Genomic DNA, 20,688 nt, shown 5'->3' with positions numbered 1-20,688 from the left:
CGCGAGTTTACTGATACCAGGAAGACAATGTTTGGACTCGTCGTCTTCATCCGATTATAAATACAGACAGTATGCGTAGTATTTTGTGCGACGATAATAGCGTGTTCAATTCTATTACAACCTAAAACGGAGCCTCGAGGTTCCGGAGTCTCAAAGCGTGACGATACTATATATGGCGTCCCGTGTTCCAGCCACCGTTTTTAACCGCGAGACGCGAACGCTCGACGACACTCGCGCGAGCAAACACGACGACACGATCATCGTCGATTCGCGGCCGAGTGAGGGGGGAGGGGGCATTATCAAAGTAATTGACTGTCTAACGATATATATCGCGACGGAGGGGGACGGCGGGACGAGCAAGAGCATGCTTTACGAAAGATTTACAACTAGATATATATATATGTGTATATATATAATATATAAATGTATATATACATATGTATATATCCACGCGACACTTTGAGACTAGAGAACGACGGACGATCATTAGCCGTAAATAATGATACTTTCGTACAAACGTATAGAACATCGTTAAGTATTATTATTAGGAGGGTACAGTGCATATAAAGAATCGTATAAATGTATATATATTTATATTTATGTATGTATATGTATATGTATATGTATATATATATATGTATATATATATATATTTTTTATATATATATATAATGACGCCAGCTCGCCGGAGAAGCAAATTCGCAATCGGTCCTCCGCGCGAGCCGCTGTTTGAGCTTTGAGATACGCGTACCTTTCGTCGTGTCTTTCTTTCTTTCTTTCTTTCTTTCTTTCTTTCATCTTTAAACATCTGTTAAATGTACCATGCACACACACGGACGCACACGCGCGCACGCTCGAACGCGATCGTTTATTGCACCTGGGGGGAGGGGGTGTGTGTGTGTGGGGGTGGGGCGAAGAACGCTCCGTACGATAAGAGCGAGATTACGCGAGTCTCCGGCGCGCTTGTTGGCAGCGAAGTAGGAAGACGGTTGTAAAACGCGCGACACCTGGCGGCGGTACACGCGGACGAAAAATAAAATGTTTCGGAAGAGATTGACGCGGGCCCTTGTATCGCGAGGTTGTTGTTGTTTACGTTTGTTGTATACGATCGCGTTCGAGGGCGCGTGAACATCGGCGGACGTGAGCGGAAAAAAAACACTACGTGGACCGGATCGTTTACGCGCAACGAACACGCGCCAAGATCTAGACAGATCGCGCGACGGATCGTCCGTGGATCATCGTTGTTCGAGTTTAGCACAGCGGTGTCGCAAGAGCGGTTAGGTACGCAAGAACCACCGTGCGCTGTTACAACGCCACTGTCGCGCGAAATCGTTCGACCCCGACAACCGAATTTGTGTTTTCCTTGTCTTTTCGATTTTTCTTCGTTTTTTTGTTTCTTTTTTCTTTTCGCTTCTCTCGTCGTTTGAATCGCGCGTATACCGTTTGTGTCTCGTTCCCATCACCGTGTATATTCTCGGTTCGAACGACGAACCGATTCCACCGCGGTTGAACTCGAACGACGACGATCGCGGCTCGGATCAACGCCACCGTTTGGCATGCCCACGAAACGAAAGTAGTGCCGCTGTTGTCAGCACTGACGAAGGCACAGTCATAAGTCTCGTACGTTCGGCAACATCTTTCATATTTTTTTTATTTTTAGTTTCTCTCCCGTTTCGTCGCTTACTCCTCCACCGTAACCCATCGTTTACTCGTAAAAAATGGCGTGAGACGTGGAACTATCACGAAATATCATCCACTTCTCCCATCCCGTTCACGTTTGGCACCAGAAACGAGCCTTACTTTTTACCAGGCTAAATACCATTTTTAGTCCCTTTCGTTTCACCTTACATCGTTTCCCATTTCCTTCCCCTCGCGCTCCAACCTTAATCCTCTATCTCTCTTTCACACTCTCTCTCTTTCTCTCCCTCTCTCTCGCTCTCATTTTTTTTCTTTTATATATATAACATAATATAATATTATAATATAAACGTTTACGTTTTGGCCACTCAGTTCTTGATCGCCGAAGCACATTATTGTCTGTGTTCCGCGACATTTAGATAGTTTAGAATATTTTTAAATTCACTTTTATACAACACTGATCCTCCTCTAGACTTCTGCCTCGTATGTACGATTCTTTGCCGGATCCCCGGGATCGTGTTGGCCGGCTCATCTCCTCCTTCTGGCCGTAGCTGCCGCGATCATTTGCCTCAGCGTTGGCTCCGGACCGCACACCCTAGGTTCGCACTTCATGTTACCGTCGCCTCCGCAGCTGAAATTTCAAATCGTTCGTATTATTCGTCGGTCGTGGAACCCTAACTAGAAAACGGTGACAAAACAATTTCTCCTCTTTCGTAGAAATGTATCCTTTGAGAACCTTTCCTTATCGAGTTCAAATTTTCTTGGATGTAAACTAACTAGAATTTAGTTTTCTATCTAGACCTTGGACTTGGATGTAAACTGACTAGAATCTATATTTCTATCTAGACCTTGGACTTGGATGTAAACTACCTAGAATCTAGATTTCTATCTAGACCTTGGACTTGGATGTAAACTAACTAGAATCTAGATTTCTATTCAGACCTTGGACTTGGATGTAAACTATGGAATATAAATAGCACCGAATAAAGAAACGTCGATCTCGTGGTTTGGTCCGGTAGAGGGTATGCGTAGTTAGGTGTAGTCAAGTATGGGTAACTTACGTGCATCGAAGACAAGGTCCCGACGCGGACCTAATGACTTCTCCACCGCGGTACGCTTGACCGCGGATTTGACAGCCGCTTCGCTTCGCGGCACCTTTGTACGCGTGAGCGAGGAAGTGTGGCGGCAACGTGGTCGTGGTCGTCGTCGTGGTGGTGGTTATGTTGAGCGACGTGGCCATCGACACGGGACACTCGTATCTCGGACAACAGAAACCGCTGATCGGTTTCTCGTGGCAGCCTGGAATCGGTGGCGGACAGGTCTGTTCGAGACAGATGATGTCGCCTCTGAAGCAGAAGCAGAACTCGCAAGGGTTGTCCATTGGCACCTGTTGCGCCGACACGTAAACCTTGCCGCCGAATCGGCAGGTACCTGGTCCGTAAATGGCCAGATCGTCTTCGTCGTAGTCGTCGTCGGTGTTCAAGATGGTGCCGCTGTGCACGGGGAAGTGAGGATTATCCTCACCGGAAACGTACGACTCGGGATTCTCGGGTATCTGAGGAGCCAGAGTGCTCGTAGGTCGTGCCTGGACCGTAGGTTGAACCGGTTGTTCGGTAGTTTCGTACGTTTGGTTCACCGGTTGAAGGTGTTCCTCGAGCTCTCCGGTTTCTGCTTTTTCGGTCGTCGAGGCAGATTCTGGCAACGTGGGTTCGCCGTGGTGCGGCAGACCTTCTTCTCCCGTTTCTTCTTGTTCCTCTTCCGACGTTTCACCGAGCGACGGTTCCGTTGGAAGCGGTTCGGCTTTGGTGCCGTGTTCCGCGATCGGTGCCTCGGTCGAATGTTGTTCTTCTTCGGGTTTCAGCGTCGTACCCTCTTCTTTGTGTCCTTCGGGGAATATCGGTGGCAGTGTACTCTTCTCCTGAGGCAGTTCCGTCGACGTCTTGAGCTCCGTGGTTGTCTCGACCTCTGGACGTTTCTCCGGTTCGAGTTTCGTCGATGTTTCGGGCGTAGATTCCGTGGCAGGTTGAGCTTCTTCCGTTGGTTGGCTCGGTAGAGTTCCCTTAGTCGTGATTTCGTGCTCCTCGGGCGCAACCGGTGTTTCCGTGGGTTCAACGGACGAAGGTTGTTCTTCGCGAGGACTGGTCGCTTCAGCCTCGGGCGCAGTTGTACTCGGTTGTGCTTCGACTTGAGGAGTTTCGGTCGCTTCGGGTAATGGTTCCCTGGTCAGTGTGCTTTCCGTAGTTTCTGGGGTTTCTGCTTCTACGGGTGGTACCGTTTGTTCACCTTCCACGGGTATCTTTTCTTCGGGAAGAACCGTCTCTGTAACTTCGGCAGGTTTTTCTCCTTCGGGAAGAGTCTTCTCCGTTACAGCAGGCGTTTCTTCTTCAGGAAGAACCTTCTCCGTCACGGCAGGCGTTTCTTCTTCGGGAAGAACCTTCTCCATCACGGCAGGCGTCTCTCCTTCGGGAAGAACCTTCTCCGTTACGGCAGGCGTCTCTTCTTCGGGAAGAACCTTCTCCGTTACAGCAGGTGTCTCTTCTTCGGGAAGAACTTGTTCCGTCACGGCAGGCACCTCTTCTTCGGGAAGAACCTTCTCTGTCACGGCAGGCACCTCTTCTTCGGGAAGAACCTTCTCTGTCACGGCAGGCATCTCTCCTTCGGGAAGAACCTTCTCCGTTACAGCAGGTGTCTCTCCTTCGGGAAGAACCTTCTCCGTTACAGCAGGTGTCTCTCCTTCGGGAAGAACTTTCTCCGTCACGGCAGGCGTCTCTCCTTCGGGAAGAATTTTCTCCGTTACGGCAGGTGTCTCTTCTTCAGGAAGAACCTTCTCCGTTACAGCAGGTGCCTCTCCTTCGGGAAGAACCTTCTCCGTTACAGCAGGTGCCTCTCCTTCGGGAAGAATCTTCTCCGTTACAGCAGGTGCCTCTCCTTCGGGAAGAATCTTCTCCGTTACAGCAGGTGCCTCTCCTTCGGGAAGAACCTTCTCCGTTACAGCAGGTGCCTCTCCTTCGGGAAGAACCTTCTCCGTTACAGCAGGTGCCTCTCCTTCAGGAACAACCTTCTCCGTCACGGCGGGTGTCTCTTCTTCGGGAAGAACCTTCTCCGTTACAGCAGGTGCCTCTCCTTCGGGAAGAACCTTCTCCGTTGCAGTAGGCATCTCTTCTTCGGGAAGAACTTTCTCCGTCACTACAGGCGCCTCTTCTTCAGGAAGAACCGTCTCCGTTACCGAAGGTGTCTCCTCTGCAGGGAGAATTTTTTCCGTCACGACAGGCTCTTCTTCCGGTTGAATCTTCTCCGTTGCAGTAGGCATTTCTTCTTCGGGTTGAACCTTCTCCGTCACGGTAGGCGTCTCTTTCGCGGGAATAACTTTCTCCGTTGCAGCAGGAATCTCTTCTTCGGGAAGAACTTGCTCAGGTACTTCTGTTGGTTTCCCTTCCTCAGGAATAATCTTTTCGGGTTGTTCAGTGGGGAGAATCTTTTCAGGAATTTCACTTGAAAGCTCCGTAGTTGCTTCTTTTGGTGCTTCGGTTGAGGGCTCTTTCTCGGGAACTTTTTCAACGGGAGTGACTTTCTCAGGAACTTCGGTGGTCGGTACTTTTTCAGTCGTTTCAACAGGAATTTCTTTCTCCGGTACCTCGGCAGGAAGTTCTTTCTCCGGAACACCAGTAACGGGAGCTAGTTTCACAGGAACTTCGGTAACTTCCACAGGTATCTCGGTCGGAAGTACTTTCTCCGTTACTTCGGGAAGCTCTTGTCCCGGTGCTTCGCTAGGAATTTCTTTCTCCGGCATTTCAGTTGGACCGACTTCAGCGGGTATCTTAGGTACTGGTTTAGTCGTTTCCTCGGTCTCTACTGCTGGAGTTGTTTGTCCCTCGATTTGTGGCTTTCCTGTTTCTTCTTGGAGAGGTGGCGTTTCAGTTTCCGGTGCTGTTTCCGGAATTCCCTCTTCCGATGGTTTCTCTCCCATCATAGATGGCTCTTCTTCGGGCGTTGGTTTAACTTCGGTCACGCCTTCACCTTCCACAGCGGGTTTGTGTTCTTCCATTCCTTGCTCGGGTGAGATCGAGGCACTTTCAGGTGTTGGCGTTGTACCGGCTTCGCTGGGTTGTTCTTCACCCGCCGCAGTGACTTCTTCACCTTGAGGAACGATTTTGGTCGGTTCGACGGACGTTGCACCCTCTTCTACGCTTGGTTTTTGCGTTCCTTCTTCGAGTTGCTCCGAAGGGACAACTGGCACGGTAGTTTCTTCCTTAGTCGGCGCTATTGACGGTTCCGTTCCTTCCTTGAAAGAAGTAGTGGGCATTTCAGTCATTTGTGCCTGTTCCTCCGTTACCTGTTCTGGACTCGTTGGTTTCGTAGCTTCGTGCTCAGCTGGTGCCTCACTTGCGGGTATTTTACCTTCAACCGGAGCAGTGGACAGTTCAGTCGTTGTTTGCTCTTCCGGTTGTGCAGTTTGTTCCCTAACGCCTACGGTAACTGCTTCCTCGGTGGTAGGTACTAACGCTTCTGTTTCAGTGGCAGGTTGTTCAACTTTTTCATGAGGCGAAACTGATTCGGGAACTGATTTCACACTGGTCGCTTCGGGCAATGCTGTTGTAATTTCTTCTTGCGGAGCTACGGATGGCACGGTTCCTTCTTCGGCAGGTGAAACAGATTCAGGAGTTTGCTCGGGTTGTTCTTCCTCGGGTTGTGTACCACCTTCTTCGGGCTTCGTTTCAACGGGAGTTGGCTGTTTTTCGCTAACACTCTCCATCGTTTCTTTGGGTCGAGAAGGTCCTGACGGTTGTTCCGTGCTGATCTCAGGTGCTTCGGTAGAGCTTGGTAATTGTTCCTCTGGCAACTTTTCGGGTTGCTGTGTGGACAGATCGACGTGTTCTTCGACACCTTCCGTGGTTACCTTCACTTCACCCTCCACTGCAGGCGTTTCTTTGGTTTGTTCTTCTACTTCGGAAGTAGGCGCCGTAGGTTCAGTTTCAACGGGTACGGTTTGTCCCTCTTCGGGAACAAGTGGTTTCTTGGTAGTTGTATATTCGCTCAATGGTGTCATCGCTTCTTCCACAGCCGATTCGGTACTACTTGGCTCTTCTTGAACTACGCCAGGAACAGTAACTTCTTCCGATACCGGAGCTTCTGTGGAGACTTCAATTCCTACCGTAACAGGTGCTCCACCTTCTGTAGGTTCGATAGTTTCTTTTTCCGTTGGAGTAACTTCCGGTTCTTCGACAGGTTTGACACCCTGTTCCGGGGGCTTTTCGGTCTCTGTTGCACTCGGTTGAACAGTGTGTAATTCACTGGCAGGTGTTGATTGTTCGGGTTGTGCTTCTTCGGACGGTTTAGGTTCTTTCGTCTCCTCTTCGGGCTGCTCTTCTAAACCGGTGGTGGTTTCTTCCTCTGATGGTTTCTGAGTTTCGGTAACGGATGGAGGTTGACCTTCTGGCGCTGCAACCTCTGGCATTACGGACGAACTTGGTGTTTCGGGTTCTTTGCTCGCACTTTCCTCTGGAATTGCAGGAGAAACAGTTGTTTCGGGTTCGCCCTCGACGGGTTCTACTCTCGTCGGTTTTACAGTGGTAGGCGCAACAGTTTCTTTTTCAGTTCCGATAGAGGTTTGTTCCACTTGAATTGGCTCCGTTGTGGCAGCTACTTGTTCTTCGCCGATAGTTGGACTTGAAGTTTCCTCCTTGGGTGTCTGTCCTTCGATCGGTTGTTCGGTAGGAGGTATTTTCGTTTCAACTTCTTCCTGTCCTTCCGTGGCCTTTACCATCGTGCTCGGTACTTCCGAAGTTTCTTTCGGTTCTTCCGAAGGAATTTGACTGGAAGACTCTACCTCTGATGGTGGTACCGAACCGACGGTGTGCTCTTCGGGCTCCTTGGCGGGTTCTGCGATTGTAGTCGGTTGCACGTGTTCGAACTCGACAGATTTCGGGGTCGTTTGCGCTTCTTCGGTCAATCCAGGTACGGTGGTTTGTCCGTATTCCTTGACACCTTTCGTAACCTCTGGAACCTCGGAGACTGCTGGTGTTCCAGTCTTCGGTTCCTCTTCCTCCGTTTCGTATTTCGGTGTTTCGTGTTCGATCATATGGTTACCGGATTCCAATACCGCTGTAGGCGTTGAATCGCAGAAGTATGTTGGGCAACAGGAATCTTTGCCCGTGTGTGTAGGCATGCAATTCGACAGGAAGCTCGGTGGTGGCGGGCACTGAACGAGATCGCACTGAATGATACTGCTGATACAACGGCACCGAAGTTGACAGATATTAACAGGAGGAACTGCGGAATTGTTATTGTAAGATTGTCCGTCAACGAGACAATTGCCCTCCCCTGGAATTGCCGGCGGTGTGCGAATTGTTTCTTGTTCCGGTCTTGCTCGGAGCGTCGTAGGTTCCTCAAACATTTGTTCGGTAGTCATCTTCGGTAGTTCCATCGCGTGCGGTGTAGTTTCTGGAATCTCTTCTTTCTTGGTTGGTTCTACGGTCGATGATTCGGGTACTTTCTCTTCAACGACCGGAACTTCTGTTTCCAGTGGAATGTGCATCGTACTTGCTTCTTTCGGCGGTGTTGCTTCCGTCTGAGCTTCTTTAGGAAGGGTAACTTTGTGTTCTTCTTCTGGTAATGCCGTTTCTGCGGAAGGTGGTGCGGTGGATGCTTCAGAAACTGCTGCAGGTTCTGTAGGAGATACCTCAGGCATCTCGGTACTGACACCCTTCTCTACCGGTTTACCTTCTTGTTCGCTCGTTGCTTCGGTTGGAACTTCTTGCGTTACCGATTCAGTTGGAACCGCTTCTGTTGATAATTCGGTTTGAATCGCCTGGGTCGATGCTTCGATGGATACTTCTGGCTTCAGGGTACTTTCTGGTAATTTTTCTCCTTCAACGGGTTGCTCCGGAGCTAGTTTAGAAGGCTCTGTCGTGATTTCTTCGTGGAGATCAGGAACTTCGGGTTGTTTCTTTTCGGGTAAAGCAGCTTCTGTCTGACTTTGTTCCGTGGACGGAATTTCTTCTGCAGCAACGGTCGTAGAAACATGTGGAGCTTCTTTCAAAATTTCAGTTGTTAGTTCAGGCTCTTCTTTAACTCCAGCCGTACTAGTTTCGACTAAGCTAGGAACTTCTGTAGGCACGATTTCGACACCTTCGGTTGGTTTCTCTTCAACAATTGGTCCTTCTGTGGAAATTTCCTCCGAAACTGGTATTTCGCTTACACTCTCTTGAACAGGTGTGGTTTCGACAGATTTTTCTCCTTCCACAGTTTTCTCAGTCGGCTTTTCCTCCTCGATAGGTCCTTCGGTTGGTTTCTCGATAGGTACCTCGGATGGTTTCTCTTCCTCCGCAGGACTTTCGGTTGGACCTTCTTTCTCAATAGGCTTAACTTCTTCAACGGATTCTACAGTTGGTTTCTCTTCTTCTACAGACTTTTCAGTCGGCTTTTCTTTCTCGACAGGTTTTTCTTCTTCAATTGTTCCTTCGGTTGGTTTCTCCTCCTCCACAGGCTTCTCAGTCGGTGCTTCCTCGGCAGGTTTTTCCTCTTCGATTGTTCCTTCAGTTGGTTTCTCCTCTTCTGCAGGCTTTTCAGTTGAGCCTTTTTCTTCTGCAGGTTTTTCTTCTTTAATCATTCCTTCAGTCGGTTTCTCCTCTTCCGCAGGCTTTTCAGTTGGACCTTCTTCCTCGGTGGGCTTTTCTTCTTCGATTGTTCCTTCCGTGGGTTTCTCCTCTGCCGAAGGCTTTTCAGTTGGTCCTTCTTCCGGAATAGGTTTTTCCTCTTCTGCAGGCTTTTCAGTTGGCTTCTCTTCTTCGCTGGGTTTTTCTGTTTCAACTGGTCCTCCGATTGGTTTTTCTTCTGCTGCATGCTTTTCAGTTGGTTCTTCTTCTACAATAGGTTTTTCTTCTTCAATGGATCCTTCCGTTGGTGCTTCCTCCTCTGCAGGCTTTTCAGTTGGTTCTTCCTTCTTAGGTTCTCCTTCAATTGGTCCTTCGGTTGCTGTTTCTTCTTGTGCAGGTTTTTCAGTTGGCTTTTGTTCTTCGACTTTTCCTTCGGTTGTCATTTCCTCTTCAGCAGGTTTCACCTCTTTGCTAGGTCCTTCAGTTGGTTTTTCCTCCTCGGTGAGTCCTTCAGTTGGTTTTTCCTCTTCGCTAGGTCCTTCAGTTGGTTTCTCCTCTTCGCTAGGTCCTTCAGTTGGTTTCCCCTCTTCGCTAGGTCCTTCAGTTGGTTTTTCCTCTTGGCCAGGTCCTTCAGTTGGTTTTTCCTCTTCGCTAGGTCCTTCAGTTGGCGCTCTTTCTTCGCTAGGTCCTTCAGTTGGTTTTTCCTCTTCAATAGGTCCTTCAGTTGGTTTTTCCTCTTCAATAGGTCCTTCAGTTGGTTTTTCCTCTTCAATAGGTCCTTCAGTTGGTTTCTCCACCTCGGCAGGTTTTTCCTCTTCGCTAGGTCCTTCGGTTGGTTTTTCTTCCTCGGCTGGTTTTTCCTCTTCGGTAGGACCTTCTGTTGGTTTCTCCTCCTCGGCAGGTTTTTCCTCTTCGATAGGTCCTTCGGTTGGTTTCTCTTCCTCAGCAGGTTTTTCCTCTTCGATAGGTCCTTCGGTTGGTTTCTCTTCCTCGGCAGGTTTTTCCTCTTCGGCAGGTCCTTCGGTTGGTTTCTCCTCCTCAACAGGTTGCTCCTCTTCGCTAGGTCCTTCGGTTGGTTTCTCTTCCTCGACAGGTTTTTCCTCTTCGGTGGGTCCTTCGGTTGGTTTTTCTTCCTCGGCAGGTTTCACCTCTTCGCTAGGACCTTCAGTTGGTTTTTCTTCTTCAGCAGGTTTCTCCTCTTCGCTAGGTCCTTCGGTTGGTTTTTCTTCCTCGGCTGGTTTTTCCTCTTCGGTAGGACCTTCGGTTGGTTTTTCTTCCTCGGCAGGTTTCACCTCTTCGCTAGGACCTTCAGTTGGTTTTTCCTCTTCAGCAGGTTTCTCCTCTTCGCTAGGTCCTTCGGTTGGTTTTTCTTCCTCGGCTGGTTTTTCCTCTTCGGTAGGACCTTCCGTTGGTTTCTCCTCCTCGGCAGGTTTTTCCTCTTCGGCAGGTTCTTCGGTTGGTTTCTCTTCTTCGGCAAGTTTTTCCTCTTCGATAGGTCCTTCGGTTGGTTTCTCTTCCTCGGCAGGTTTTTCCTCTTCAGCAGGTGCTTCGGTTGGTTTCTCCTCCTCAACAGGTTTCTCCTCTTCGCTAGGTCCTTCGGTTGGTTTCTCTTCCTCGACAGGTTTTTCCTCTTCGATAGGCACTTCTGTTGGTTCTTGCTCAGCAGCTATTTCTTCTTCACCAGGTTTTGCGGTTGCCTTTTCTTCGTCGGCAGGTTTTTCAGTTACTCTCTCCCCTTCTGCAGCCATTTCAGGCGCTGTCACCTCCTCCATAGGCTTTTCAGTTGGCGTCTCTTCTTCAAGAGACGGTTTCTGTGTGCCTTCCGTTTCCTCTTTCCTCTCGTCCGGTTCTGGTTGCTTTTCCATGCCCATTTCTTCGTCTTCCTTACGCTCGGAGATAGGAGACTTGGGTGGTTTATGTTCTTCGAGCGGTGCTCGAGTTCCTTCCTGCTCAGCTTCGGGAATCGATTTCTCGGTCGATGGTACTTCAGCTATGGGTCCTTCGGTTTCACCTGCCTCTGTCATAGGTACGCTCGTCGGTTCTCCGGTTTGTTGTTCTGTCGGAGCTCCTTCGGTAGACGTTTCTTTGGTTTCTGGCACTTTAGTCGGTTCGATAGCAGGTTGCTCTGTAGATTCTGGTTCTTCGGGTTTCTTCTCCTCGACCGGAACCACTGTTGGATGAACTTCCACCGTTAGAGTGCCTTCCGTCGGTTTTTCACTTTCCGCCATCTCGGGAGTTACCGGTGCAGCTTCAGTCTCTGGAATTGTCTGTTTCGAGATTTCTTCTTCCACGATTGGCTTCTCGCTCGTTTCACCCTCACCGATCGGTATTTGCGGTGTACTTGCTTCTTCACCTTCGGGTAACTTGGCAGTGGTCGGAACTTGCTCCTCGGCTGGAGTTGGTTTTTCGGACGATGGTACCGCGGATGTTTCCGCACCCGGACTAGGTGTCTCACTCGGCACAGTTTCTTCCGGTACACCGGTAGCTTGCTCCATAGGTGTTTCTTCCTCGGTCGTAGGTTTCTCTTCCGGAGCAGCACTGACCTCCGTGAGTTCAACGAGCGGAGCTTCGGTCGACATGGGAGCACCTTCCGTAGTTAGTTCCTTAGACTCTGTACTTGGTTCCTCGACCGCCGGCTGCTCTGTAGGACGTTCTTCAGCAACCGGTGGTGGGACAGGTGCCTCCGAGGGATGTTCCATTGGTTCGGTTTCTTCCTCGCTGGATTCTCCTTTGGGCGGAGCTACTTCTTCGCTGGAATCGCGCACCTCCTCGGAAGACGTTTCGCCAGATTCCTCGAAGCTGAGTCCCTTGGTCGGCATTTCTTTCTCAACGGAAGGTTTCTTCGAAGTTGGAACTTCGGACGATGGAATCTCCGTAGGATGTTCCTCCGGTACACTTGGTTTCTCAGTTGGTCGAGTTTGTTCCTGCGGTTCGGTCGAAACCTCCATTCCAGGGCTGACCTCGGTACTTTGAGGAACACCTACGGTTGTCTTTTGCTCTTCGACCGGAACGTGACCCATCTCGGTGACCGATGGCAACTCGCTAGTAGTAGCTTCTTCCGGTAACTGTGCTGCAACCGTTGTTCCTTCCTCGGCAGGTACCGCCTCCTTAGGAGCGATCGTTGTTTCCGCCGAAGGTGGAAGATAAGTTGTGGGAACCTTTTGCGGAGCTTCGGTCACGAGACTACTAGGCACGTGGAATTCTGGTGGTTTCATGTCAACGTAGCCCTCGGTTATGTGAACCTCGGGAACCGCTTCCTTGTCCTCTGCCTTGCTTTCGGGTACACGAACGGTCTCCGGAGTGCTGACTGGGCCCATTTCTGAAACTTCGGGAACTTCCATACCCGGATGCTTCTCCGTCACGACAGGTTCCTCGCCAGGTGCGGGTTCTTCGCTGGGAATCGCGTCCTCCTTCTTTGGAACTATACCAGGCAGTTCTTCCGGTGCTTTGTGATCGTAGACCTCCAGTTCTGGTTTAGGTTGAATAGCGCCTTCGGTGATCGCTTCTTCTTTTTCCGTGGAGGTTGCTTCGGTAGGTTGTTGTTCCGCTGGACTGACCTCGGACGGGGTTACCTTTTCTTCCTCCTCGCTAGGAATTTGTTCGGTGCTCGGCACTTCGTGCACCGGTTTCTCGGTAGACGTTTCTGTCTCCGGTGTCGCGGCTTCCTCCGGTTTTCCTTCGATCGATGGTAGAGTGGTCGCTTTCTGTTCCGGTTCCGAAACCGCTGCGGGAGTTTCCGTTGCTTTGGCCGGTTCCGTTACGTGTTCTTCGCTCACGCTCTTGAGCGTGGTCGCTTCCGCCTCGGGAAGAGTCTCGGGCGATGTCTCTTCGCTCGTAAGTTTCGGTGACTCTGTCGATATTTCTGCTCGTTCGGTCGGTAGTCCTTCTTTCGGAACACCAGCCTCGGTGATGCTCGGTTCTTGCTCCAAACTGGTCACAACTTCCTCCGAGGGTTTGGTCTGGACCTCACCTTCTTCCACCGCCTTCTCGGTACTTGGCTGTTCGGTTGGTTGTTCTTTCTGCGGACCTTCGGTTTGTTCCTCCTCCGGTACAGCTTCCTCGGTGATTGGCTTCCGTTCCTCCTGCGGTTCAGTGGTGATCTCCTCCTCGGGTTGCACCTCCGATTTCGGCGAAGTGGTTTCCGGCGTTTCTTGGGGACCTGGTGTCTCTACGAATCCTTGAGTAGTTTCCTCCGCTGGTTTAGCAGTCGTCTCCGGAGCTTGTTCTTCAACGACCGGCGCTTCCGTTGGTTGCTCCTCGAGCGATGGAACTGGTTCGGTCGATTTGGCTCCTGGACCGGGTTCCGTCACTGAAATTGGCCTCTCGGTGTACTCTTCCGGAGTTTCCTTTTCGGTTGTTACAGACTCCGGGGCAACGCTCTCCTCTGTTGGAAGACTCTCTTGCGACGTCGCTTTCTCGGGCTGCTCTGTGGACGGCACGGTTTTCACGGGCATTTGGGTAATACTTTCTTCCTTGTGGTCTTCCGGTATCACGTTGTCGAAACCTGGGAAAGGCTCTTCGGTTGTTCTAAGACCGTCGTATTCCTTCTCAGCTTCCGTCACGGCGTATGCGGTGGTCTCAAAGATGGCCTCCTCGGTGGATGGTTCCTCGCCCTTTGGTAGCGTTATGAGTTCACCCTGTCCATCTTCTTCTGTACAACACGAAGGATTACAGGTGAAAATTACCTCCACCAGAGCTTCAACGTTTAATATTGTTACTTAATCGAGGTATAGGTGAAATTTCTTACCGCATTGATAGGTGGTGGGACAACATTTGCCTTCCGGTGGTGGCAGAGCGGTGCAGTTCTTTCCGTGAGTCTTCATCGGCGTTCCACAGTTCTGCACGGCGCAGGCGATGTCACCTCGGAAGCAGTAGCAGTGCTGACACGGCTGTTTCGAGTAGATCAAGTCACCGTCTTCGTAAACCTTTCCTTCGTGGAAGCACTGCGGCGATGCTCCGGGTGCCATCGTGGTGGTCATTATCAGGCCAGGCGTTGGTTCAACCGTCGTTGCAAGATCCTCGTCGTATTCTGTTTACAATTTACCATTACGATTGATTTTAAAATCTGATATTAAAATATCCTAAGGTCAGCTAGTCGAATCGCTCGCGATACGTAACGGATGGTATTCGAGACCAAAGTGTTCATCTGAATTAAATTCAATTTTCCAGGTTACCGGTATCTCTTGGACAATTAACGAATAACCCTTCGCACGAATCAAGAGGATTCTTCTACTTCGCCACGATGTCTTGGACGATTACTAAATAACTACGCAAGGGACTCGAATCTACAATCTCAAGAGGATTCTTCTTCTCTTGGACGATTACTAAATAACTCTTTGCAAGGATCTCGAATCTATAATCTCAAGAGGATTCTCCAACTTCGCCACGATGTCTTGGACGATTATTAAATAACTCTGCAAGGATCTGGAATCTATAATCTCAAGAGGATTCTTCGACTTCCCCACGATTCTCTTGTACAATTATTAAATAACTCTTTGCAAGGATCTCGAATCTATAATCTCAAGAGGATTCTCCTACTTCGCCACGATTCTTTTGTACAATTATTAAATAACTCTTTGCAAGGATCTCGAATCTATAATCTCAAGAGGATTCTCCAACTTCGCCACGAATCCCTCGGACGATTATTAAATAACTCTTTGCAAGGATCTCGAATCTATAATCTAAAGAAGATTCTTCGAGTTCTCCAGGACTCGCTTGGGCGATCGCTAAATAACTCTTCGCACGGATCTCGGTTCTGCGTAAGTTCGAAACGATTCACCGTTTGGCCGCGAGCCGGTCGCTCCGACGCGCAATAAATCGAGCCTCGGACATTTGACGTCCCCCCCAGCGCATGAGCGAAACGTATGATTTAGTGCAGCCTGCATGATCAAAAGTGATGTTCACGAGGGACTCACCGCAATTGTATTTGACCGGACAACACACGCCGGGTTGGTAGACTGGCCTGCATCCGGCCACCCGCAGAGTGCACTCCTGCATGACGCAAGTGGTCCTGTTCCTGATGCAATAGCAGAGCTCGCAAGGATTCTGGGGATCGATCGGCAATTGGGCACCGTCCGCGTAGAAACGATCGTGGACGTTGCACCCGTAATTGTCGTGGAAGCCGACCGCGGTGGAACCGGAAGTCGCCGCCGGCGCGGTGGTCGTCGACGTCAACAACTGCACCGGCACTTCCGGGCACGTGATCACCGGGCAGCATTGGTCCGGACGTTTCTCGATACTGCAATCCTGGCCGATCGCTTTCGTGAAGGGGCAGACTCTCAGGTAGCACATCAACATTCGATTGTGACACGTGCAGTTCAGGCATGGCTCGTTCGTGACGATTCGATCGCCCTCGTCGTAGTGTTGGAAGTTGTAGTAGCATCCCGCTGTAACGAAAGCTGTGATAAAGAAGAACGATTACAACGGATCTTTCGAGGATGGAAAAATACGTCTTGCGTCGTAGATATCGTGGACAAGTAGGTAAACGTGATTGGGAGACGAATTTTGTCTTCGAACCGATGCGACTGGAGCAATAGTACGCCGTTATCGATAGTTCGATAATTTCACACGGAGCCAGAAATTTAGAGGAATAATATACTTTTGAAAAAGATAACTCATCCCGAGGTTGTATTCACGATTGAGAGATTTTTGACTTTGAACCGACACGACTGGAGCAATAGTACGTTGTTGGTATTTAAAAAGAGCTTAGAATTAACGCGATCACTAGCTCGATAATTTCACACGGAGTCAGAAATTTAGATGAAAAATATTCTTTCGCGAAAGATACGTTGGATTGGCGATCGAGAGATATTTATCTTCGAACCGACGCGACTGGGACAATAGTACGTTGTTAGTATTTAGAAAGAGCTAAGAATTAACGCGATCGATAGCTCCATAATTTCCCACGAAGTCAGAAATTTAGAAAAAAAATATTCTTTCGCGAAAGATACGTTAGATTGGCGATCGAGAGATATTTATCTTCGAACCGACGCGACTGGGACAATAGTACGTCGTTGATATTTAGAAAGAGCTAAGAATTAACGCGATCGATAGCTCGATAATTTCACACGAAGTCAGAAATTTAGAAAAAAAATATTCTTTCGCGAAAGATACGTTGGATTGGCGATCGAGAGATTTTTGACTTCGAACCGACGAGACTGGAGCATCGGTAACCGACTGGAACTTAGAAATTTCGAGGCGCAACGAAGCGATCTCGACGCGAACGAAAGCTACCGATTCCGTGCCGTAGGTCTACGGGAAACGTTTCGGTATCGCAACCACGCGATACGGTAATCGACCGGTGTCGATTTTAATATTCATCGAAAGGATCGATTGAAAGCGATGCCGTGCAAGAATGGTCGAAGCAGACGGCACGTGCCGACTGTTCGGCTGCGATACAATTAACGTCACGTCCGTGGCGTGCGTGTACATCAATTAGGAGTAATAAAAGTCGCCGGCACCGTACGTACCTCCGTCGTATTCCGCAACTTGTGTGGTATCCTGATCGTACACTGGCGCTGTAACAGAAAGAATACGGACGTTACCGTTGTACCATCGTACGTGTAGATATATCTATAATTGTACAAGTATTAGGTCATCCGCTGAGTTCGTGCCGCGGTGTGTTTATACTTCTCGCGATACGTTTCATAAACACCGAGCGAATGAGACACGGGACGCGAGGAGACTCGGGTGACGAAACTGTTGAGCTTCGATTTAGTCCGTAGAAGGCACTCGAAAGTCACAGCTCGCGACGTTGTACGAATTTTGTATTCGATACCCGATAATAGAAGTGAAAGAATGTCCATTTTGATCGTCTCGCGTTGCACGAGTTCCGAAAAGGGAGTACGACGACGAGTGCAGCAAGTAACATTGTGACGTTTATGGAGAAGGTGTTCCACCGAAGCGCAGAAAGTGGTTCGATGGATTTCGGAAGGAAAATTGTTATCTGGAAAACGAGCCACGAGCTGGATAGTCGAGGCGAACGAAGATGGAATTCGTGTTGGTAGACATTTGAAGAAAATGGGAATGGTGCCAAAGTTGGACAAACGTTCCTAGGTAAGATTAAAATATTACTATACGAAGTAGAAAAATAAACGACACGAACTTATGGAACTACTTATTATTTCCATACGTCGATATGATATATATCGAGTCTCGTGCACCCGAGAACATTCTATCGTTCGGTTCTCGTCGTCACGACGTACGAATGCCACTCGTTGTCAACTTACATTGCACAGAGGATATCTCTAAACTATTTCTTCGAGCTCTACCCAGCATTTTTCATTAACCAACATCGATCGAGAACGTTCCTTTCCATAATTACGTTTTCCCAAAGTTGCACCTTAGAGGAAACTTTCGAATTGGTGTTATTCGAACGATAAATAAAATTACCACGCGTCGATAAAGTTTGGTTACGCGGTCCAGGTTACACCGAAACGTGGGCCCAATGCAAACCTAATAATTGTCGACGAAGGGTAACGAAACCGCGCAAGGGGTTCCGTCCGTGGCCAGAGCGAATCCACGCGATACAAAATCAGTGCCAAATTACCCCTCCCTTCCATTGAAGCAACGACAATACGGGCAATTGGTAGATTCGGATCGATATCCATTCGAGTCCCCCCCGTTTGCTCGTGTATTGAATTCCAACGTTCGAGAGGTGGTTCGTGCAAGGCGAAGTAATCTCAGGAACTCCAATTCCCATGAAATTCGTAGGGAAACGAGTCGTGTCTCTCCGGTGCATGCAGTTTATCATAGTAATTACCGGCGGGATGCGTTTGGCCGGAGGGTGAACCGGCTCTAACAACGGAGTGAGTCAAAGCGTCATATGGCGCGAGCGTACGTAGGCGAATTCTCGTTAACACCCTCGCCCCAGTCGAACGAATTGTATGCCGAGTGCACATGGAATACTGAATTCTCTCTCTTTCTTTTTCTCTCTTTCTCTGTCTTTCTCTCTCTTTCTCTCCCCGTCTATGTTTTTCTCTCCCGTTCCATTTGCCTACGACGACACGTTAGCGTAAAAACGTACACCCAGACGCGTCCAGCGAGCTCGTAGCCGCGCATACGCACACTCGCCTCCATTCTCAGCTCGGTTCTTGCCTTACGCGCAACGTTTTCGCAATTTCTTTGGGATTGAAGTGCCGCGCACGGTACTCGGAGAGTTCGATTGTTCGTGAAAACGCGTCGCGCGCCGCGTGCCACCCTCCGAGGATACGATCGTTCAGCCATTCTTCTTACTCGCACAATAAGCCTCTCTGTTCGTCGATAGAACCTTGTCGCTTTCACTTCGGTCCCTTCGTTCGCGTTGTCGCGAACTTCTTTCGAGATCTCGAAATAGTTTCGATGCGCACGCGAGTCACGAGGGAATCGACGAAACGTTTTTCGAAGGTGAAAGCGAACGGTGAAAATGTTGGGTCACGTGGTGGCTGACGATGTAAAATTATTTTTTTTAAGAAGGATATATCTCATCCATGAAAGTATCAACGCGGATAAATATCAAAATTGTCCCTCGATGGAAGATAGAACCCGACCAGTATACTCTTTTCGAAAGCTTCACTTGTACTCTTTTTTTCTTCGAAAACCGACCAGGAACTCCTTGAGATGCACGAAACGTTTCGCGTACGCGGATACGTGCATCGCCGGGCGAAGGATTCGAATGTCCAGTAGAATCTCTTCATTGAATGCACCAAACTGGCAGATTTATTACGAGGCAACGTAGGTGCTTTGCAAATATATTTTTTATAGCCCTTGACACGAATTTCGAGGGGGAAATCTACGAAACGGGTACTTTTAATATCAGAGGCTGGGATCGGGTTGCGCGAATTCGTTGAATTCGAGCCATTCTTCCTTTTCTTCTTTCTCGTTGCAACGGAGAGAGTCGTTGACCGGAAATACTGCAACGAAAATGCATCTCGATCGATGGGGAAATTTTCTCCAAACTCTGATCACCTATTCCAAGTATTCTCCACCCCTATTTTTCCTTCCCCTTTTATTTTTCGAGTAACCTCATCGATCAAAAATACTACAACTCTAATCACCGAATCTCTATTCCATCCAAGTATTCTTCTCCCCTATTTTCGATAGGAAAATTTTCTCCAAATTCAGATGGTCGAATCCCTATTCCAAGTATTCTTCTTCCCTACTTTTCCTCCCCCTTCTATTTTTCGACTAACGTAATTGATCAAAATTACTCCAACAAAAATGAATTTCGATCGATAGGAAAATTTTCTCCAAATTTTGATGGTCAAATCTGTACTCCAAGTATTCTCCACCCCTACTTTCCCTTCCCCTTCTATTTTTCGACAAACATCATTGATCAAAAATACCCCAACGAAAATGAATCTCGATCGATAGAGAAATTTTCTTCAAATTCTGATCACCGAATCCCTACTCCAAGTATTCTCCTCCCCTACTTTCCTTCCTCCTTCTATTTTTCGACCACCATCATTGATCAAAACCACCCCAACGAAAATGAATCTCGATCGATAGGGAAATTTTCTCCAAATTCTAATGGTCGAGTCCCTGTTCAATCCAAGTGAGATCTTCTCCTCGTCGTCTAGGTTGTCAAGTTCTCCCTTTTCGCGGAAGGGGTACAGCCTTCGAGGGGACGTTACGGAAGAGCGAGTCCTCGATCCGGAGGCCCCATTAGCTCGGCGATCGGAAGTCGATTCGCGACTCGAAGGCGCGAGGTTGAAATGCGCGGCGCGTGCGTTTCCGCAAGGTGCTCCCGGCCGGCGCGGACATTCGTTTCCGTACGTGCGCTGCAGCGAGCCAAGGCATATTCGAGAATCAGCATTCCACGCCGACGGAGCGTGCTGGCGGTGGCGGTGGCGGTGGCGGTGGCGATGGCGGTGACGGTGGCGGTGGCGGTGACGGTGGAGTCGGTGGAGGCGGTGGAGGCGGCGGCGGTGGTTTCCAGCGAATTGAATTGTACTGGGAAGCACAGCGAGCTCCGTGAATGGAAGGCCCCGTCGTGTCCCGCGGGTCCCACGAACGGGTCCCAGCCGCGTGCCTCCACGTTACACGGGCCCGAGCACGTACCGTGTGTACATCGCTCCGCCGAGACGATTCTTGTCTTGCACGGTGCCTGCGCTAAATTATTGCGCCCGTTCGGCCGCCGCTGCCAACACAGGGCACCGGCCGCCGGACGCTTTACCGAGGTGTCGGCCACTCGCGCGTGATTACAATCTCGGACGACTCTCCGTGCACCGTCCGCAACCGCCGCGATTAATGGCGTAAGCAAATTTACGCGAGTTACGCGATCCAAGCCCCGTGGCACCTCCGATCGACGAGCCTCCTTCCCTTTTCTCGCCTCTTTTCTATTCTCTGCCCCGAAACCCGTTACATTGTCTGCGCCGCGGTTATCGGCACGGCTCGCGCAACAGGTGCGAAGAAACGGGGACTTTTTTTTTTTCCCTTTTTTTTTCCTTTCTTTCTTTGCACGCGCATACGAGAGTCT

General features: G+C 49.4%; 1 protein-coding gene across 1 annotated transcript in view; it reads right to left on the bottom strand.

Annotated features, from left to right (window-relative positions):
- Positions 1 to 682: 682 nt before the first annotated feature.
- LOC143143163 (uncharacterized) overlaps positions 683 to 20,688 on the bottom strand; it is a 64,692-nt gene continuing 44,686 nt past the window's right edge. The window contains exons 3-7 of the mRNA XM_076304141.1: positions 16,703 to 16,750; positions 15,149 to 15,631; positions 13,981 to 14,262; positions 2,700 to 13,884; positions 683 to 2,269 (exon numbers count right to left, since the gene is read on the bottom strand). Of these exons, the coding sequence (XP_076160256.1) occupies positions 2,167 to 2,269; positions 2,700 to 13,884; positions 13,981 to 14,262; positions 15,149 to 15,631; positions 16,703 to 16,750 (12,101 nt within the window). The 3' untranslated portion in view covers positions 683 to 2,166. The remainder of the gene's footprint in view (positions 2,270 to 2,699; positions 13,885 to 13,980; positions 14,263 to 15,148; positions 15,632 to 16,702; positions 16,751 to 20,688) is intronic.

The sequence above is a fragment of the Ptiloglossa arizonensis genome, chromosome 2 (assembly GCF_051014685.1).
Source record: "Ptiloglossa arizonensis isolate GNS036 chromosome 2, iyPtiAriz1_principal, whole genome shotgun sequence".
NCBI classification, from domain to species: Eukaryota; Metazoa; Arthropoda; class Insecta; order Hymenoptera; family Colletidae; genus Ptiloglossa; species Ptiloglossa arizonensis.
The sequence above is the reverse complement of the archived record's forward strand: the minus strand, read 5'-3'. Positions and strand labels throughout refer to the sequence as shown.